The sequence below is a fragment of the Ctenopharyngodon idella genome, chromosome 4 (assembly GCF_019924925.1).
Source record: "Ctenopharyngodon idella isolate HZGC_01 chromosome 4, HZGC01, whole genome shotgun sequence".
Classification (NCBI taxonomy): Eukaryota; Metazoa; Chordata; class Actinopteri; order Cypriniformes; family Xenocyprididae; genus Ctenopharyngodon; species Ctenopharyngodon idella.
This window is the reverse complement of record NC_067223.1, coordinates 26,367,472-26,388,314: the sequence shown is the minus strand read 5'-3', so window position 1 is coordinate 26,388,314 and position 20,843 is coordinate 26,367,472. Positions and strand designations below refer to the sequence as shown.

The 20,843-nt window shown below is 36.8% G+C and overlaps 2 protein-coding genes across 8 annotated transcripts in view; one reads left to right on the top strand and one right to left on the bottom strand.

The window, feature by feature from the left end:
- LOC127511131 (tripartite motif-containing protein 16-like) overlaps positions 1 to 20,843 on the bottom strand; it is a 163,417-nt gene that overhangs the window by 117,661 nt on the left and 24,913 nt on the right. The gene's annotated exons all lie outside the window — the stretch shown is intronic.
- LOC127511231 (membrane-spanning 4-domains subfamily A member 4A-like) lies at positions 2,182 to 19,857 on the top strand. Of its 5 annotated transcripts, XM_051892000.1 has the most exons (9): positions 13,347 to 13,575; positions 14,132 to 14,225; positions 14,639 to 14,843; positions 15,053 to 15,163; positions 15,250 to 15,324; positions 16,557 to 16,700; positions 17,043 to 17,156; positions 17,486 to 17,566; positions 17,725 to 19,857. In XM_051892000.1, the coding sequence occupies exons 2-9, from the start codon at positions 14,146 to 14,148 to the stop codon at positions 17,815 to 17,817; spliced, it is 903 nt and encodes a 300-aa protein (XP_051747960.1). In that variant the 5' UTR covers positions 13,347 to 13,575; positions 14,132 to 14,145; the 3' UTR covers positions 17,818 to 19,857. The 5 variants fall into 5 exon arrangements, with proteins under 5 accessions (XP_051747964.1, XP_051747965.1, XP_051747963.1 ...); XM_051892003.1 differs by lacking the exon at positions 14,132 to 14,225 and having other exon boundaries at positions 13,325 to 13,575; XM_051892002.1 differs by lacking the exon at positions 13,347 to 13,575 and having other exon boundaries at positions 14,114 to 14,225.

Genomic DNA, 20,843 nt, shown 5'->3' with positions numbered 1-20,843 from the left:
TGACGTAGTCATTCCCGTTATCCAGTAACTTTTTTTTTTTTTTTTTTTTTTTTTTTAGAAAAAGGCACGTTTTTCATGTTTTAGCATTCTACCAAAATAGTGATATGTTTAACTATTGAGAACTACATATTGCTCAAGCTCAGGGACTAAATAAAAATAATAATTATGGGTAGATTGTTCAGACACTGGCCGTGAAGGTATTAGGGACACACATAGTTATCACAAATTGTTAATAATGTAAATGTGGTAAAACTTTACAATAAGGTTCATTAGTTAACATTAGTTTATTACATTAGTTAACATAAACTAATAATGAACTGCACTTACACAGCATTTATTAATCTTTGTTAATGTTAATTTCAACATTTACTAATACATTATTAAAATCAACATGAACAAACAATGAACTGCTGTATTTTTATTAACTAACGTTAAGACAGATTAAAAAAAATGTATTGTTCATGTTAGTTAATACATTAACTAATGTTTAACTAATGAACCTTATTGTAAAGTGTTACCATAAATGTTAAGCAATAATGAGCTTTTCTTGGATAGTATATGTCCCTTATGCCATCATATGCAACATATTTTTTTATTCATGAAACAATAACAAAACAATTATTGATGAATAGAATACTGTATGTCTTGATTATTAAACACCAAACAGGTTCTAACAGTGGATGAGCTTTCTGTCGTTGTCCTGCATGGTTTGCTATCTGTAATATTCAATATTGTTTTAAAAACAAAAATACAAAACATTTTCCAGATTTCCTTTGGGGGACGGACACAAAAAATAAAAATGTGGTTCCTTATTTGCAAATTAGGGAAATTATTTCTTATTTATAATTGATTATAAAAAAAGATTGCTGTAATTCATTTGGATTAACTAGGTTAACAAACAAACATAAAGCATCGCAAGAAGGAACAGTAATGGACAGCGATGCCCTTTTTCATGGTTTGGCTACTTTTGTTCTTCTATGTGCCTCCATGTGCCCAGTTCGCCAGTGGATCATGTCTCTGTGAAGGGGCAATGGAGCATGTAGGATACTTTTGTGCTGCTATATATAATGCGCCGGTGTGCAGGGTTACCTGCTGGTGGGATCCCCAAAATGGACAGACTGCATATTTGCACAAATAGTTTTCGCTGAAGTCCACATAATTTAAACATTCATGGTCCTTGAGATCTCCTCTAACTTGCCTGTAGACCCAATACTGCCAACATATGTTGGATAGATGTTGCTTGAATTTTAACATTGTTTCCTGGAATTGATCAACAACTTCATTCTCAGTCTTGGTCGGTTCTTTTTTGACAGAACCTTTCTTGGTTTTTTTTTTTTTTTTTTTTTTAAATTAAGAATTATAACAGAAAAGCTTTAAAAACTGTTCACCTGTGTTTGAATACGGTTTGAGTGAATTGAAACATGTGGAATCAATAAATGTTATAGCTGTGCTAGTCATTATGTCACATTTTTTGTACAATATGTACCAGCCTGTGTCCAAACCAGCATGCAGATTAAATAAAATACAACAAAGACAAATTAAGTAAGTGTCAGGCTTGATTTTCTGGAAGCAGTGGGCAACTTTGCAGCCCCTCCTAACCATCTGACCTCCACCAACTTTAACTTTAATTCTGGGAAACAGTTTAATAACACAGGATGTGTTACCTCAGAGGAGTGTGAAAATACAACTGAAGAGTGGAAACTAATCTCATAAGTTTTTCCAGAATATGAAGACCACATATTGCTCATTATAATAATGAATGTTAACATATATTATTTTAATAAATACACTGGTATTTTATATTCTTATTCTTCACGTTTTTACGGTAACACTTTACAATAAGGTTCATTAGTTAACATTAGTTAACTACATTAGTTAACATGAACTAATAATGAACTGCACTTATACAGCATTTATTAATCTTTGTCAATGTTAATTTCAACATTTACTAATACATTATTAAAATCTTTTTAACATTAGTTAATGCACTGTGAACTAACATGAACAAACAATGAACAACTGTGTTTTAATTAACTAAGGTTAACAAAGATTAGTAAATACAGTAACAAATGTATTGCTCGTGGTTAGTTAATACATTAACTAATGTTTAATTAATGAACCTTATTGTAAGGTGTTACCTTTTTTTCATGTCTTGATTAACTGTGATTTTGTACAGGTCAATCTCATATTCAGAAACAAGAATGTCCAGTACCGTCATACCCACAAACTCTGGGTCGCTGGTCTTCCAGCTTCAGCCACCAGCTGAAACGGGGACAAATGCTCCAGTGACTGTTCATGTCCCACAGGCAGCTTCACTTCCTCAAGGACTTCAGGCATTTCTGAAAGGACAACCAAAAGCGCTTGGGGTGAGAAATCTGTCAATAATTGATTATCATATGTGTCTGTCAGTGTGAAGGAGGAAATGTACTGGGAACAAATAAAAAAAAAAGTTGGGCGGGTTTTGTTGTGAAGATCTGGCGACCCTGCTCAGCTGACAACTGTCATTAATTATGCCTCCTGAAATAAGTATATATTTTCTGGCCTTACTCAGACTGTCCAGATAATGATCGGCCTGCTGATTCTCCTGTTTGGCATTGCATCTACAGTCCGTGGAGAATCCATCTTTGTCATCAGTGGTATTCCTTACTGGGGATCTCTCATCGTGAGCAAACTTTATACAATTAAGTACAGTTCTGTCTTTTATAACACAAGCTAAATATTTTAACAGAAGCTTCCTTTCTCTCTCCTCTCAGTACATTATCACAGGATCACTGAGCATTGCTGCAGAAAATGAACTCCATGTCAAAGGCCACTCCAGTCTGTGTTTGGTATGGACACATCGCTTTGTAATTTCAGGGGTCCAAGTGTAATGGACGTAGGTCAGTAAGAGCTGTGCGTGTAAACCTCACTCCTCTGATCTCAAGAGGTGCTCTAGCGACTGTGGTCTTTAGCCTCCTTGTTAGAGCGCCCGCCTCCTATGCCAGCAGTCCCGGTTCGAACAGGAGGGGTTACACGAGCACTGAATTTATTTAATATAAGATTGAACAACATGTCCAAAATGGGTAAAAGTATTAATTTGTTTCTTTCCCAAGAAAAAATGAAAAATTACTGACCCCAGACGTTTGAAGGGTAATATTGTTACAAAAGTTTTCGGTAACACTTTAATATAGGCAACACATATAAACTATTAACTACAACTTTTCACTCATTAAACTCCTAATTTACTGCTTATTAATAGTTAGTAAGGTATTAAGAATGGTAAGTAAGGTATTAATTATGATTAAGAATGTAGAATAAGGTCATGCAGAATAAGGCATTAATATGTGCTTAATAAGTAGTAATAAAAAGCCAAAATTCTAGTAATATGCATGCTAATAAGCAACTAGTTAAAATACCCTAAAATAAAGTGTTACCAAGTTTTCTATTTGACTTTTTATTCATAAAAGAATCCTGAAAAAAGTATCACAGGCTATAAAAAAAATATTAAGCAGCACAACTGTTTCCAACATTGATAATAAATTAGTATATTATAATGATTTCTAAAGGATCATGTGACACTGATGACTGGAGTAATGACTAATGAAAATTCAGCTTTGATCACATAAATAAATTATATTTTGAAGTAAATTAAAATAGAAAACCATTATTAAAATTTTAGTAATATTTCACAATATTACTGTTTATACTGTATTTTTGAGCAAATAAATGGAGGCCTGATGAGCACAAGAGACTTCTCTCAAAAACATTAAAAATGGTAATGTAAAAATAAGAATACACATTAATACAGAATTAATACACCCCTCACATTTCAGCAATCATTTTAGTGTATTTTCTTAAGCGACAATACTATAGAAAAGAAAATTGTATATACTTTAGTGTAGTCAATGTGCTGCTTGTATACCGGTGCATCTCGAAAAAGTTTTTTTTTTCCTGTAATTTAATTCAAAAAGTAAAACTTAAATATATTCTAGATTTATTAGACATTAAGTAAAATATTTCCAGACTTTTTTGTTTTCATTTTGATGGTTATAGCTTGTTGCTCATCAAAATCAAAAAATCAGTATCTCAAATTATTAGAATATTTAATTTCAAGTTCTATTAAATTACCATTCTCAGGGTATAAATACTGGGTTTAGGTCACCAATCCCAACAGCAGTCATGGGGAAGTCTGCTGACTTGACAGTTGTCCAGAAGACGATCATCAAGACCCTCTACAATGAGGGTAAGCCACAGAGGGTCACTGCTGAAAGAGCTGGCTGTTCGCAGAGTGCTGTGCCAAAGCATATTCATGAAAAAGTTGACTGGAAGGAAAAAGTGTGGTAGGAAAAGTTGTACAAGTGTAAGGAATGGCCGCCGGCTTGAGAAGATTGTCAGGCAAAGCCGATTTAAGAACTTAGGAGAGCTTCAAAAGGAGTGGACTGAAGCTGGAGTCAGTGCATCAAGAGCCACCACACACAGACGTCTTCAGGAAATGGGCTACAACTGTCACATTCCACGTACCAAGCCACTTCTGAACCAAAGACAACGTCAGAAGCATCTTACCTGGGCTAAGGAGAAGAAGAACTGGACTGCTGCTCAGTGGTCCAAAGTCCTCTTTTCAGATGAAAGTAAATTTTGCATTTCATTTGGAAATCAAGGTCCCAGAGTCTGGAGGAAGAGTGGAGAGGCACAGAAACCATGTTGCTTGAAGTCCAGTGTGAAGTTTCCACAATGATGATTTGGGCTGCCATGTCATCTGCTGGTGTTGATCCACTGTGTTTTCTGAAGTCCACAGTCAATGCAGCCATCTACCAGGACATTTTAGAGCACTTCATGCTTCCTTCTGCTGACAAGCTTTATGGAGATGCTGATTTCATTTTCCAGCAGGATTTGGCACCTGCCCACACTGCCAAAGGTACCAAAAGCTGGTTCAATGACCATGGTGTTACTGTGCTTGACTGGCCAGCAAACTCGCCTGACCTGAACCCCATAGAGAATCTATGGGGTATTGTCAAGAGGAAGATGAGAGACACCAGACCCAACAATGCAGATGACCTGAAGGCCGCTATCAAAGCAACCTGGGCTTCCATTAGACCTGAGCAGTGCCACAGGCTGATCGCCTCCATGTCATGCCACATTGATGCAATAATTCATGCAAAAGGATGCCCAACCAAGTATTGAGTGCATAGAAATGAACATATTTTTTAGAAGCCTGACATTTCTGTTTAAAATATCCTTTTTTTTTATTGATCTTATGAAGTATTCTAATTTATTGAGATAGTGAATTGGTGGGTTTTTGTTAAATATGAGCCAAAATCATCACAGTTAAAAGAACCAAAGACTTAAAGTACTTCAGTTTGTGTGCACTGAATTTATTTAATACACAAGTTCCACAATTTGAGTTGAATTACTGAAATAAATGAACTTTTCCATGACATTCTAATTTATTGAGATGCACCTGTAGTAGTACAGATTTACTGTCCTCTAAAAATAACTCAACATACAGCCATTATTGTCTAAATAGCTGGCAACAAAAGTGAGTACACCCTAAGTGAACATGTCAAAACTGTGTCCAAAGTGTCAGTATTTTATGTGAGCTCCACTGTTATCTAGCACTGCCTTAATCCTCCTGGGCATGGAATTCACCAGAGCTGCACAGGTTGTTGCTGGGATCCTCTTCCACTCCTCCATAATGATATAATGGATGTTAGACACATGGTGCTTCTCCAGCTTCCGCTTGGGGATGCCCCACAGGTGCTCAAATAAGGTTCAGGTGTGGAGACATACTTGGCCACTCCATCAACTTCACCTTCAGCTTCCTCAGCAAGGCAGTTGTCATCTTGGCGGTGTGTTTGGGGTCATTACCATGTTGGAAAACTTCGGCCCAGTTTCTGAAGGGATGGCATCATGTTCTGCTTCAGAATGTCACAGTACATGTTGGAATCCATGTTTCTCTCAATGAAGCGCAGCTCCCCAGTACCAGCAGTTCTCATGCAGCCCCAGACCATGATGCTACCACCACCATGCTTGACTGTAGGCAAGACACAGTTTTCTTGGTACTTCTCACCAGGGCGTCGCCACACATGCTGGACACCATCTGAGCCAAACAAGTTAATCTTAGTCTCATCAGACCACAGGACATGGTTCCAGTAATTCATGCTCTTGGACAGGCTGTCTTCAGCAAAATGTTTGCGGGCTTTCTTGTGAGCCAGCTTCAGAAGCTTCCTTCTGGGACGACGGCCATGCAAACCGACTTGTTGCAGTGTGTGGCGTCTGGTCTGAGCACTGACAAGCTGACTTTCCGCTTCTGCAACCTCTAAAGCAATGCTGGCAGCACTCATGCGTCTGTTTTTTGAAGCCAGCTTCTGCACCTGATGCACAGCACGAGGACTCAACTTCTTTGATCGACCCTTGTGAAGCCTGTTCCGAGTGAAACCCATCTTGGAAAACCTCTCTCTATGACTCTGGCCACTGTGCTGTAACTCAGTTTCATAGTGTTACCGATCTTCTTATAGCCTCTTTGTGGAGAGCAACAATTCTAATTCTCAAATCTTCAGGGAGTTCTTTGCCATGAGGTGCCATGTTCAACATCCAGTAGTCAGTATGAGAGGATTATACTCAAAGCACCAAATTTTAACTGCTCTAATGCAAGATACGCAAACTTGTATGGTCCTATCAAGCAGACAAAAACATGAACATAATGAATAGGACATGTGGCTTTGCATGGTTTAAAGAGCTGTTATCACTTAGGGTGTACTCACTTTTGTTGCCAGCTATTTTGACAATAATGGCTGTATGTTGAGTTATTATTAGAGAACAGTAAATCTATACTGCTTTACAAGCAGCACATTGACTACTCTAAAATATATCCAAGTTTCATTTCTCAGTTGCTGAAATGTGAGGGGTGTATTCACTTTTGTGAGATACTATAAATACTATACAACAGTTACAGATAAAGTTAAATGATCTAACTGTAGTATTCAGGTACTATTTACATTCACATAACCACCTGTATATATGAGAATACTTCTCAAGACGGTTATTTTGAGATCAATTTGTGTTTATGTGTGCACTTAATCACAAGGAGTCGCGAAAGAGAGCATGTAAAGCATCTAATTTTTAAAGACCATTCAAATTGTCATATATTCAATTCACTCTAAATTTGACATGCATCATCCCCAGACCCTAATGTTAAAAAGTTATCAAAGGGGAGTGTGGCGCGTAATGACTAAATTAGGTTTTATTAACAAAGTTCGGGAGGAGCAGGTTCAGATAATTCTAAGGTTCAGAGTAGAGAGCGTTCAGTAAATCAACTCATTAACAACAAGAGGTGTATATATACAAAGTCTTACCTCTGTTCGTTTGACAGTTTATCAGCATCTCTTCACTTCTAGTTCTATCTATTTTTATCACATCGGGGGAAGTACTCTGGGTTCGAGCTCGGAGCCCTCCCCCCGGACAACACGCCAAATACGCTTAACCTTTACTCTACTTAATTATATGTAAATGTGAACTCATGAATTGGCCTATATCTTGTGAACGTAAAGTCCAAACATCACAAAACTTGGTACATGTGGACAACAAGACATTCTGAGTAAACCTGCAAAGTTTCATTAATTTCTGATGCTCAGGGGTGCTAACAGCATTTTTTTAATATTCAGCCATTTATATCAATGAGAATCAGAGGCTGTAATACTAATGTTGTAAAATCTGGGATAAAATCTGTGTAAATGGGATTGACTATGCATAAAATTCATTATATTTTTATAAAGCTTAATTAGTTTGCAAAGAAATTGGTGATCTCCAAATTACCTTTATTTTTACATGATACAGAAAACATGTCAAGTACCCAGACATGAATGAATGTATTTCTATCCAATTAAAATGAAGAGACAGTATTATTTGTCTGTTGTATAATAGTACATAGAAGAATAGTTCCATACAGAGACACCCGTATTATATTTGAAATTTTATTTCAATTTTATTTTTATTATATTTGAAGAGAAATATTGCCATTGTATAAATGTATTGTGTCTTTACGAGTCATTTGTATTTGGACCCGATTATTGCCACTTGCGAGTATTTTTTATTTTTATAGAGCTCCATATATATTGTTTCATGATCTGCTTTAACACACTGGGTAAAGTGCTTGTTAACTTATTAACTTGTTTTTTGTTATTGTTTTCTGCCCATAGGTGAAAGGTTCACTTGGAATGAGCATCATAAGCGCTTTAACTGCAGGCATTTCCATTATTATACTTTCAGTGGCATTGTCTGTAGTACCATTGGACGCTTACTGCTATCATCGCGGCTGTTCTACTTCGGATGACAAGTATAAGGTATGTTAACAACTTTCAACATTCACTTTTATTTAGTAATTACAATAAGATTACTCTGTTGTCAGTAGAGTTGTTAAAGTCCAGCTGTAATCTGCAATAGCCTGTCTATTCTTTTTTTACTGACATTTAATAGAAGAATCTAATAGACCTCCTACTATTACTGATCATTTACACTGCAAGAAGGCATTGACATTACACATTAATTGTAGACTCAGTCTAGTTTATGTTATATTACCATATGAACCACAAGGATTGTACATTCTGCACTTATTAATATTTGTGCTAATGATGAGTGTTTTCTCAGACCCTCTTCCAGGGGATGACTGGTGTGTTCTTGGTATTCACTCTCCTTCAGTTCATCATCTCCATCTGTCTGTCAGCATTTGCCTGTAAAGCCAACGCCTGCTGTGCTCCTCAGGTGAGTCATGTGTTCAGGTCTAGAAGCTGAGTGGCTGCTATGGTTGCTAGGCAGTTGCTAGGGTGTTCTGGGTGGTTGCTAGGACAATAAAGATTGTCAGAAAGATGGGTAGCTTTTCAGTTTCTATTGTTTTCAAAAATCTGCACAAAGGCACAAGTTTTCACACCAAAACATTTCAGCAGGATTTTTGTCTTTTCCTTTTTCCATTTCTATTTGAAATACAGTGCTGTCTGTAAACCTGTAATACTGGAACTGTCTGCCAATGTTTTTGAATTTATATCGCAGTAAGAAGATATAAAACACTACATGTGTATTTTTCCAAAGGTGCTGAATGTTCACCATGTTGTAATTCCGCAGTCCTATCAGTCACGTGATCTTAACCAGTCAGAGGTAAGAGAAGCTTGTAGCCCCAGACTAACTGGACTGATTTTATATATATATATATATATATATATATATATATATATATATATATATTATCAATAAATAACCATTGAAGCTGATGGCACACCTGTTTTTCTTGCAGGTTCCTCTGGCCAGTGACTCTTCCATGCATCACCATCCTGCAGTAAATCCCCCACAATACAGTGACTGTTCTGCTCCTAAATATGAATCTTAAAAAGTGGACAGAGCTGTGGTCCTGCCGTTGGGTTTTATTCTTTCGCAGGACACATGGGTTCTTCCAGTGTTTTACATTCATGTCCTCTTTTTAGTGAAAGGAAAGCAGAGAGAAAGGACAGTAATCACTGGATCAAATAGTAAATAAAGATTTCTTAGTCACTTATATGTAAACAATTACTATTCGAGATAAGATACTGTTGTGCCAAAAATAAAATGGACTCTCACTGCATAAGAGACAAACTCGGTCAAATTGTCTTTCAAAGGTTTTATTTCTTGCAAGAAAGGTCAGAAAGTCATACAGAAACACAAGTCGCTGCAGAGTGTCAGACCAAGAAGGCAGGGATTCTTCCACCTTTATATCTCTCCCTAGCCTTCAAGGTTACATCTCTAAGCAGCTGTAATTTCATGAACCGTGATGTAGGGTGGACACAAGTGAACCATTTATTCATGAGTTATAAACATTAATAACCTGTGAAAGTGAACCTTAATGTAAAGTGAACACACGTGAACCATTTATTCATGAGTTATAAACATTAATAACCTGTGAAAGTGAACCTTAATGTAAAGTGAACACATGTGAACCATTTATTAATTATTAATGTACACACAGAAAATATTATCTTTTTCTGATGAAATATTTTATTTTTGATGCATGTACAGTTAGGTCCATATATATTTGGACACAGGCACAATTTTCATACTTTTGGCTCTGTATGCCGCCAGAATAAAATGAAAATGAAAAAACCCAAGATGCATTTGAAGAGCAGACTTTCAGCTTTAATTCAAGGGGTTGAACAAAAATATCAAGTAAAAGGTTCAGGAACTGCAACCATTTTTATACACAGTCCCTCCATTTTCAGGGGCTCAAATGTAATTGGACAAATGAATATAATCATAAATAAAATGTTCATTTTTAATATTTTGTTGAAAATCCTTTGCAGGCAATGACTGCCTGAAGTCTGGAGCCCATGGACTTCACCAGAGACTAGGGTTTCCTCCTTTCTGATGCTTTGCCAGGCCTTAACTGCAGCTGTCTTCAGTTGTTGTTTGTTCGTGGGTCTTTCTGCCTTTAGTTTTCCCTTCAGCAAGTGAAATGCATGTTCAATCGAGTTGAGATCAGGTGATTGACTCGGCCATTGCAGAATATTCCATTTGTTTTCCTTAAAAAACTCCTGGGTTGCTTTTGTAGTGTGTTTTGGATCATTGTCCACCTGTACTGTGAAATGCCGTCCAATCAACTTTGCTGCATTTGGCTTGATCTGGGCAGACAGTATATTCCTATAGACTTCAGAATTCATTCGGCTGCTTCTGTCTTCTGTCACATCATCAATAAACACCAGTGACCCAGTGTCACTGGAAGCCATGCATGCCTATGCCATTACACTGCCTCCACCATGTTTTACAGATGACATTGTATGCTTTGGATCATGAGCTGTTCCAAGCCTTCTCCATACTTTTCTCTTCCCGTCATTCTGATACAGGTTGATCTTAGTTTCATCTGTCCAAAGAATGCTTTTCCAGAACTGGTCAGGCTTTTTTAGAGGTTTTTTGGCAAAGTCTAATCTGGCCTTTCTATTCTTGATGCTTATGAATGGTTTGCACCTTGTGGTGAACCCTCTGTATTTGCTCTTGTGATGTCTTCTCTTGATTGTAGACTCTGACAATGACACGCCTACCTCCTGGAGAGTGTCCTTCACTTGGCTGGATGTTGTGAATGGGTTTTTCTTTACCATGGAGAGGATCCTGCGATCATCTACTACTGTTGTCTTCCGTGGACGGCCGGGCTACTCTCAAGAGCTGTAATTCCTAAACCCTTCCTCCAATTTGGATGTGAATACCCTCAATTTAAACCTGAGAGAGTGCACTTTCAGCCCACTATAGCTATACAACTATAGCTTGAATTTTTTTTTGGTAAATACCTGAAAAAAACAAAAATTGTGCCTGTGTCCAAATATATATGGACCTAACTGTATATATGCCCCACCTGCAATAGAGTTTGTGGGTCCAGGATAGGACTGTTTAGCCATCAAAGATCTCACCGTTAAAGGTGTGGATGTTGTCATAGTATTTCTATGGACAACCAAAGAACATTCTGCCAGTGTTTTACTTTTTTATTTGATTTTTTTTTTTGTTATATTACTGTTGCATTACTGTGTGTGTTGCATTGTACTTCTGCACGTTTAAGGTTGGTTAATTTGAACTTCTATTATCTTTTACAACTTTATATACTTCTTGGTAGTTTAATCTACAGCAATGCATCATAATAAAACCACATTTTGTTTTTCTATTTTATATAGTGTTCATATTTTTTTAACCAGTAGGTAATGTCTAAAAGAAACTGTAATATCCATCTCAGAGATGAATTGGAGTTGAATACAATTCTAAAGTACTTCAAATTTAGACTTAAATGAAGAGTAGATATATAGATGTGAAAATATATTGTCACACTGACATTTAACATAAGAAATGATCTAGGTTAACTAATAGTTGCCAAAGATATAAAAGTGACATTACACACTTTATCCATACATATTTTACCTGGTTATGGTCCGGTCTCAGTCTGAGATACATCACCCGTCGTCGCCTGCGCTGAAGCATGTCAAAATCCAATAAAAACTAATAAAAAAACAAATAAAAATCAACTCTGTCTCTATTTCTCATTTTAAAATCCTCTCACAAACATCCGCTGTGAGCTGTCACAGCTGCTAGGCCATTTAACGACGCTCGGTTCAGTGTTGCCAAGTCTGGAATTGGGCTACTTTTACACTGTTGCTGCGGGACGTTTGTATAGTCTGCGGGTTGAAGAGGACTTTACTTTTGCAATTCCCCCCCGCGTCTGGCCTAGTTTTGGCTGTGATTCCGCTACTTTTCATTAGTGATTGGGCAGGTTTTGTTGTGCAGACCTGGCAACCCTGGCCCTCGGTTTGACCTTTGTGCATTTTGAAGGCTGTGCCAGCTGCACTTCTGTGGCCCCTGAATTAGGACACAGCTATTGTGTTTAAAGAACTGGCTAAACATTTTCTTTATTTTTCTTTTTAATGTAGTAAAAAAATGTTTTCACAAAATGTTAAATGAAAATAAAGTTTAAAAAAGCCTGTTATTATTTAGGTATTGTTGTCTCGGAAAGCAGACAGGACAGAGATTCTTTGCATTTTAATCCTGCCATTGAAAAGATAAAACCAAATTCAATCTTTGGTTATTAAGGGACCTGACCCTTACAGGTAAAGATCTTCTGTCAAAAGTTGTTTATTGAAGGCTGCTGTCGGCCACAGCCCACGCCGTACACAAACCGGCTTATAAGTGATAAGCGGTGTGGTTTATAAGAGATAAGCTGGTGTGGCTTATTAGAGAACCGCACTTGAACCAGAGGCCCTCTCTCAGGTTCCCCTCACAACACCACAGCATTTTCCATATTCAACTTGACATCCAATAACAGTTCGAAAATACCTACTTTGAATCTGCCAGACAAATTGCCAGCGAAATTATGTGCTTTTCCTGCACATGCTTTACTGTTTTGAAAGCTAATCTACAAGAACAGTTTCCCTCCACAGTTGTATTTTATTTGGAACAACTAAAATCACCCGAGTTCTAACCAGCTGCACCTGTCACAGTTCCTTCAGGCTCCCTACAAGTACCCAGCATCCACACTCACCTGTTGTCCAGTCACATAAGCCTCTATTTGAGAGTGGACCTGCCCGACTACCTACCTGAATGCAGACTTACCTTTGTCATCTTCTACGCACTGTTATTCCTGTGACCATTACCACTGCTGTTTTGTCAATAAACACCAGCTGAGTGTTTACATACCCGTGTCTCATCTCCTGTTTTTGGTTTTAGTTTGTCAGATGTTTAACTCTCAGAGATATATTATGATGAGATTGAGGAGTATGTGTTGCACTAATGTTATGTCTTTTATTTAGTATTTTGTATTGTTCATCATTTCCTGTCCCTTTGTAGTCTTGCACTTGGTCTTTGTAGTTCTTCTACTGCTTCCCCACCCTAATTTTGCACAAGTGCTCCCTGTTTTCCCTCTAGTAGTCATGTATTTTTAGCCCTGTGTTGGCCATTGTCTCGTGTCGGCTGTTGCTTGTATTCCTGGACTTTGTGCTGTTTTCTTGTTCATTTCATGGATTATGTTTCAGTTTTCAATTTATTGAACCCCATTTAATCAGCATATAGATCCAGCTTCCTCGCTTCGTTTTTAACAGCATACTAGAGGTAAGTCTTGCACTACTGATTACTGGGCCAAATTTGTTAATGACTCTGATTGGGAAAGTGTTTGTTTATTATATTATGAGTTTTTTTGTTACAAATCAAAAAATATTAATTTCTTTCAGTAAAACATACATAAATGTAAGTCTTCTTACCAAAAAGACATTTTCAGAATTTATTTTCTACCATTCTACTATTTTCAATTTCTACCATTCGAACAACCATAATAGAAAAGCTTTAAAAACTCTTTTCTATCTTCATCATCTTTGAATAAGGTGGTTTGAGTGAATTGAAGCATGTAGAAACAATAAATGTTATGGCTGTGCTGATCATTGTCACATTTTTTGTGCAATATTTACAAGTCTGTTTCCAAACCAGCATGCAGATTATATCAAATACAACAAGGACAAATTAAGTAAGATTTAATTTAATCATATTATTATGAAGGGGAATATATGTTACAGTGGAGTTTCAGGCTTGATTTCCTGGAAACAGTGGGCAGCTTTGCTTCCCCTCCTAACCATCTGAGCTCCACCCACTTATCTTTCATTCTGGGAAACAGCATCATAACACAGGATGCGTAACCTCAGAGGAGTGAACTATAAAAACACACAACAAAGTGAAAAAAACCAACTGAAAAACAACTTTTTTTTCTGGTAAAACAAAATACATCTCATTTGATTACCTTCACACAAATCACTATCTTTACATTATGTCTGCATTTTGTTGATTTTTAAGACTAAAATTTTATTAATGAGTAGTTTATTTGTTTATTTAGTAATGCATAGATTTATAATGGCAGTTGGGCACTTTTGTAAATGCAATTGTTAAATGCTGTAGATCAGTTTAAACATGACTTGTTTGTAATATAATATCTGTAAAAAGTTATTCTAGTTACCAATAATTCTGTGACATGACTGCTTTCATAAGTTATTCCAGAATATGAAGACCACAGATTGTTCATTATAATAATGAATGTTAACATAATATTTTGATAAATACACTGGTATTTTATATTCTTATCCTTCACATGTTTTTACATGTCTTCATTAACTGTGATTTTGTACAGGTCAGTCTCATATTCAGAAACAAGAATGTCCAGTACCGTCATACCCACAAACTCTGGGACGCTGCTCATCCAGTTTCAGTCATCAGAACAAACAGCACCAGCTGAAACAGGGACAAATGCTCCAGTGACTGTTCATGTCCCACAGGCAGCTTCACTTCCTCAAGGACTTCAGGCATTTCTAAAAGGACAACCAAAAGCGCTTGGGGTGAGAAATCTTTCAATAATTGATTATCATATGTGTCTGTCAGTGTGAAGGAGGAAATGTATGGGAACAAATCCAAACAAAGCAGTAGTACAAACATTAACTGTCGAGTTGGGCGGGTTTTGTTGTGAAGATCTGGCGACCCTGCTCAGCTGACAACTGTCATTAATTATGCCTCCTGCAATAAGTATCTGTTTTCTGGTCTTACTCAGACTGTCCAGATAATGATCGGCCTGCTGATTCTCCTGCTTGGCATTGTGTCTACAGTCCATGCAGAATCCATCTTTGTCTTCATTGGTATTCCTTACTGGGGATCTCTCATCGTGAGCAAACTTTATACAATTAAGTACAGTTCTGTCTTTTATAAGCTAAATATGCTAACTGAAGCTTCCTTTCTCTCTCCTCTCAGTACATTATCGCAGGATCACTGAGCATTGCTGCAGAAAATGCACTCCATGTCAAAGGCCCCTCCAGTCTGTGTTTGGTATGGACACATCGCTTGTTATTTTCAGGGGTCCAAGCACCATCAAGTTGTCAAAAGAATTTTCGATTCGTCAAGCTGTAATGGTGCAATGAATCACAAACTCACGGTTCGAATCATATCACAGTTTTCGAGTAACTTACGGATCATTTTTTATATCAGCAAATAAAATAAAAAAATAAAATAAAAAGTGTTTTGAGACAAATGTAACTTTGTGTTCCATTTATTACTTAAAGAACACTTTAAGTACTTCGAAACCACAGAAAAAACTATTAGCCTAACTAAAACAATATTAAAAACAAGCGAGCAGACAGTAAAAATAAGAATACACACATTAAAACATTAATAAATACTACAGAACAGTTACAAATAAAGTTAGATCTAACTGTAGTATTCAGGTACAGAAATGTAATAATTAGGTATAATTTCACTGCATGTATAGTGTTCACTGTGTAAATTTAACTGATTAATCAGTGTTAAAGCTGTGTTTTGTTGTTTAACATTAATGATAAAGTAGCAGTTATAGACTGCACAGGAACAATGCACGAATGTACGGGGAATCAATATGATGATTTGATTTCTTTCTCTGTTTGCATTCACATAACCACCTGAATATATACAAGAATACTTCTCAAGTTTGAGATCAGTTTGTGTTTGTGTGTGCATTTAATTGCAAGGAGTCACGAAAGAGAGCTCGATTATGTTTCATATATTCACTTCACACTAAACTTGACATACATCATCCCCAGAATGTTAAAAGTCCTCAAAGGAATTTTGATTTGTTTTTTTCGTTGGGGAGAGACTGGCTAATATGTTTCTGAGTGTGCCGCATAATGAGTAATTGGCCTATATCTTGTGAACACAAAGTCCAAACATCACAAAACTTGGTACACATGGACAACAAGACTTGAATGAATGTATTTCTATCCAATTAAAATGAAGAGACAATATTATGTCTATTGTAAAATAGTACATAGAAGAATAGTTCCATACAGAGACACCCGTATTATATTTGAAATTCTAAGACTTTTATTATATTTGAAGAGCGATATTGCCATTGAATAAATGTATTGTCTTCACAAGTCATTTGTGTTTGGACCCTAATAATTGCCACTTGTGACTTTATTTTTTATTTTTATAGAGCTCCATATGTATCGTTTCATGATCTGCTTTAACACACTGGGTAAAGTGCTTGCTAACTTATTAACTTGTTTTTTGTTGTTTTCTGCCCATAGGTGAAAGGTTCACTTGGAATGAGCATCATAAGCACTTTAACTGCAGGCATTTCCATTATTATACTTTCATTGGATGTGTCTATAGGAGTACTGAACTATTACTGCTATCATCATGACTGTTCTCATTCGGATGTCAAGTATAAGGTATGTTAACAACTTTTCTATTCACTTTTATTTAGTAATTACAATAAGATTACTCTGTTGTCAGTAGAGTTGTTAAAGTCCAGCTGTAATCTGCAATAGCCTGTCTATTCTTTTTTTACTGACATTTAATAGAAGAATCTAATAGACCTCCTACTATTACTGATCATTTACACTGCAAGAAGGCATTGACATTACACATTAATTGTAGACTCAATCTTGTTTATGTTATATTACCATATGAACCACAAGGATTGTACATTCTGCACTTGCAGCCAGTGTTCCAGTGTGAGTAACTATCATTTATTTTATTAATATTTGTGCTAATGATGAGTGTTTTCTCAGACCCTCTTCCGGGGGATCAGTGGTGTGTCTTTGGTATTCACTGTCCTTGAGTTCATCATCTCCATCTGTCTGTCAGCATTTGCCTGTAAAGCCAACGCCTGCTGTGCTCCTCAGGTGAGTCATGTGTTCAGGTCTAGAAGCTGAGTGGCCGCTATGGTGTTCTAGGTGGTTGCTAGGGTGTTCTGGGTGGTTGCTAGGACATTACAGATCAACAGAAAGACATGCATCCCCCCCCCCCGTTTCTATTGTTTTCAAAATTCTGCACAAAGGCAGAAGTTTCCACACCAAAACATTTCAGCAGGATTTTTGTCTTTACCTTCTTTTATTTCTATTTGAAATACAGTGCTGTCTATAAACCTGTGATACTGGAACTCTCTGCCAATGTTATTGAGTTTATATCACAGTAAGAAGGTATAAAACACTACATGTGCATTTCTCCAAAGGTGCTGAATGTTCACCAAGTTGTAATTCCACAGTCCTATGCCTTTAGACCCAATCACTCCCTCGATCTGACCAAATCAGAGGTAAGAGAAGCTTGTAGCCCCAGTCTAACTGGACTTTGTGTAAAATGGTTTTAAAAAGGTGATTGATTAGTGTTGATTATATATATTATGTGCAAGAATTGATTAGTATTATCAATAAATAACCATTGAAGCTGATGGCACACCTGTTTTTCTTGCAGGTTCCTCTGGTCAGCAGCTCTTCCATGCATCACCATCCTGCAGAAAATCCCCCACAATACAGTGACTGTTCTGCTCCTAAATATGAATCTTAAAAAGTGGATGGTGCTGTGGTCCTGCCGTTGGATTTTACTCTTTCGCAGGACACACGGGTTCTTCCAGTGATTACTGTCCTTTATCTCTGCCAGTGGTATTTGAGTAAATGTAGTTACTGTACTTGAGTATCTTTTTGGCTACTTTGTAGTTGTAATGAGTATCAAAGATATTAGCAACTTTTACTCTCTACTTGACTATATTTTTGAACAAGTAAATGTACATTTTACTCCAATACATTTGAGTAATGCAGTTACACATTTTGCATGGCACCTAACTTTTTCTGCAGCAGTTTGTTTCTGCTATAACAAAGCGATATCGCCATCTACAGGGCACTGAAGGCACGGTACTATATCTTGTGCAGTTTGCCTTTACTTACCCAAACTTGTCAACAAAGCTACTTAAGTTGAATGGGAGTGCAGGTAGTTGCTGAATCGCAGGAGTTTGATTTAAGAGATGAAGACATAGCTGCAGCCGGTGATGAGGCAGAAACCGGCACATCCAGTGCAAGAAGGTTTTGACTAATTAATTTTACTTAACATTATTTTATTTATCCGTTATATTGAAGAGACATTTTTAAAGGGTATTGGTTCGCTTATGGCCTTTTTGTGAAGTTGAACTTAACTAAGACTTGAGAGTTTGTAGACGTTTCAGAGGCTGTTGTGTCGACCTTGATTTATTGCAATATTGAGGTGTTGAGTTTTATTTTGACCTTAGAAAATAAACATGATTCATCATCTTACAAATCAACTGTTTATTTTTATTGGCATGAGGAATAGAGCCTACATTCATACATGTCCTTGGTCCACTTTTATTTTTAATCTACACCCATTCTCTGGGTCAGATCATCTGGCGCCATGGTTTTAATTTTCACAGTTACGCTGATGATACACAAATCTATTTTACTGTACAGCCTAATTCTGTTTTTCCTCCATCTTCTTTTACATCTTGCTTACACAATCTCAAAATATGGATGGCTCAAAATTACTTAAAGTTGAATATGGAAAAAAATGAAATTCTGCTAGTAGGCCATAAATCCCTTGATCTCTCCCAACTTGACTTCTCCATTAACATTGACAGTGTTCTGGTTCATCCCTCTTCTACTATACGAAACCTTGGTGTATTGTTTGATCCTAGGCTATGTTTTGAACCCCATATTAATCAGCTTGTCAAGTCCTGTTTCTTCCATCTTCGTAATATTGTTAGTTTAAGATCCTCACTAAATTTCAAAGATGCTGAAACGGTTGTTCATGCTGTTATAACTTCACATCTAGATTATTGCAACTCCTTCTTTTATGGTCTACCCAAAAAAGTCCTAAATCACTTGCAGCTAATTCAGAATTCAGCTGTTCTGGCTTTTACCAAAAATTCAGCTCACATCACTCCTGTCTTACAGCAGCTACATTGGCTTCCTGTTAGTTACCGCATCCAGTTTAAGATTCTTGTTCTAGTTTTTAAGGCTTGTCATGGTTCAGCACCTTCTTATCACTCTGAATTGATTCTTCCATATGTCCCTGCCCGTACTCTGAGATCGAGCTCTGAAAACTTGCTTGCAGTACCCAAGTTCCATCTATCTAGTGTGGGTTGTAGGGCTTTCAGCATTTCAGCTCTGGAACAAACTACCACAAATCCTTTGTGTTGTCTCTTCACTTCAGACCTTTAAAACTGCTCTCCAAGCTCATGTTTTGTGAATTGATTGTGTGCCTCAATTTTTCAGCTTGCTTGCTTTTGTAACTTCTCTTGTACATTAACTATCTCTGTCTGTGCCATCTGGTTGATCATGTGTTTAATACTGACTGTATACTTGTATATGTGTTCATGTGTTGTATATCTGGTATCTGGTATATCTGGTTGATCATGTGTTGTATCCTGGCTGTATACTTGTATATGTGTTCATGTGTTGTATATCTGGTATCTGGTTGATCATGTGTTGTATAATGGCTGTATACTTGTATATGTGTTCATGTTATCTATTAACTTCATGTAAAGTGTCCTTGGGTCCTTGAAAGGCGCTATATAAATAAAACATATTATTATTATTACATTCAGTATGAGTAAAATACTTAAGTAATGTTAAAATCAGATACTCTAAGACTTTTACTCAAGTCGTATTGGAATTGGTGACTTGTAATGGAGTAATTTTCACTCTAAGGTATTTTTACTTGAGTATGGTTTTCAGGTACACCTTTCAAAGAAAAAGAGGATAAAAAGAGGACATGAATGTAAACACTGAATCACATAGTAAATACCGATTTCTTAGTCACGTGTAAATAATTATTTGAGATAAGATACTCGTTCGTAGTTTTCTTTTTATCAACAATGCCTCCCTAATCATCAGTGAAACTCACTCTTTTTTCTTTAAAAATAATAGTAAATAATCTCTTTAAATACCTTAATGAATATGACTGATACAAACTGAATGTTAAAACTTGTGAAGCAAAAGCAAATGTTAAAATTATTCCTCAAAGTCTCAGTCCTCTGTGTCTCCTTTAGTAGGCTTCCTGTTTCGGGATTGAAAAACAAAATCAGAGATTAGAGTAGCCCAAACGCCAGTCTATCCTGATAAAGTCTCGTTTCTTTTCTTTCTGAATCTCAGGATTGGATCTGTTATTTTCCAGTGATAAATGGTCAATGCTTATTTGGAATAGTCACAAATAGAAACAAGCAGTTCCGGCACAGGACAATGGCATGAACTCTAGAAGCCACCCAAAACTGAATTCAAAGAATTACGCCAAGGGACTCCCAACTCGGTCCTGGAGGGCCACTGTCCTGCAGAGTTTAGATCCAGCTTGCCTCAACAGACCTGCCTTGAAGTTTCTAGCATGCCCAGTAAGAGCTTGATTAAGAGCTGGTTCAGGTGTGCTTAATTGGCATTGGCGTTAAACTCTGCAGGAGTGGCCCTCCAGGAGCAGGATTGGACACCCCTGAATTGTGCAATCATCAGTATCTTTGTTGTTCATTATTTTATTTTTTTGTGTGTGTTAAAGGGGTTATCAAAATGTTCTTGATATTTACACATCAGAACTCA

Bases quoted from the DNA above. Each gene is read 5' to 3' on its own strand.
- LOC127511231 (XM_051892000.1), top strand. From the start codon at position 14,146: ATGCGTAACCTCAGAGGAGTGAACTATAAAAACACACAACAAAGTGAA. The intron at 15,325-16,556 runs GTATGGACACAT...TTCTGCCCATAG, and splicing joins GCCCCTCCAGTCTGTGTTTG to GTGAAAGGTTCACTTGGAAT. The intron at 17,157-17,485 runs GTGAGTCATGTG...ATTTCTCCAAAG, and splicing joins ACGCCTGCTGTGCTCCTCAG to GTGCTGAATGTTCACCAAGT.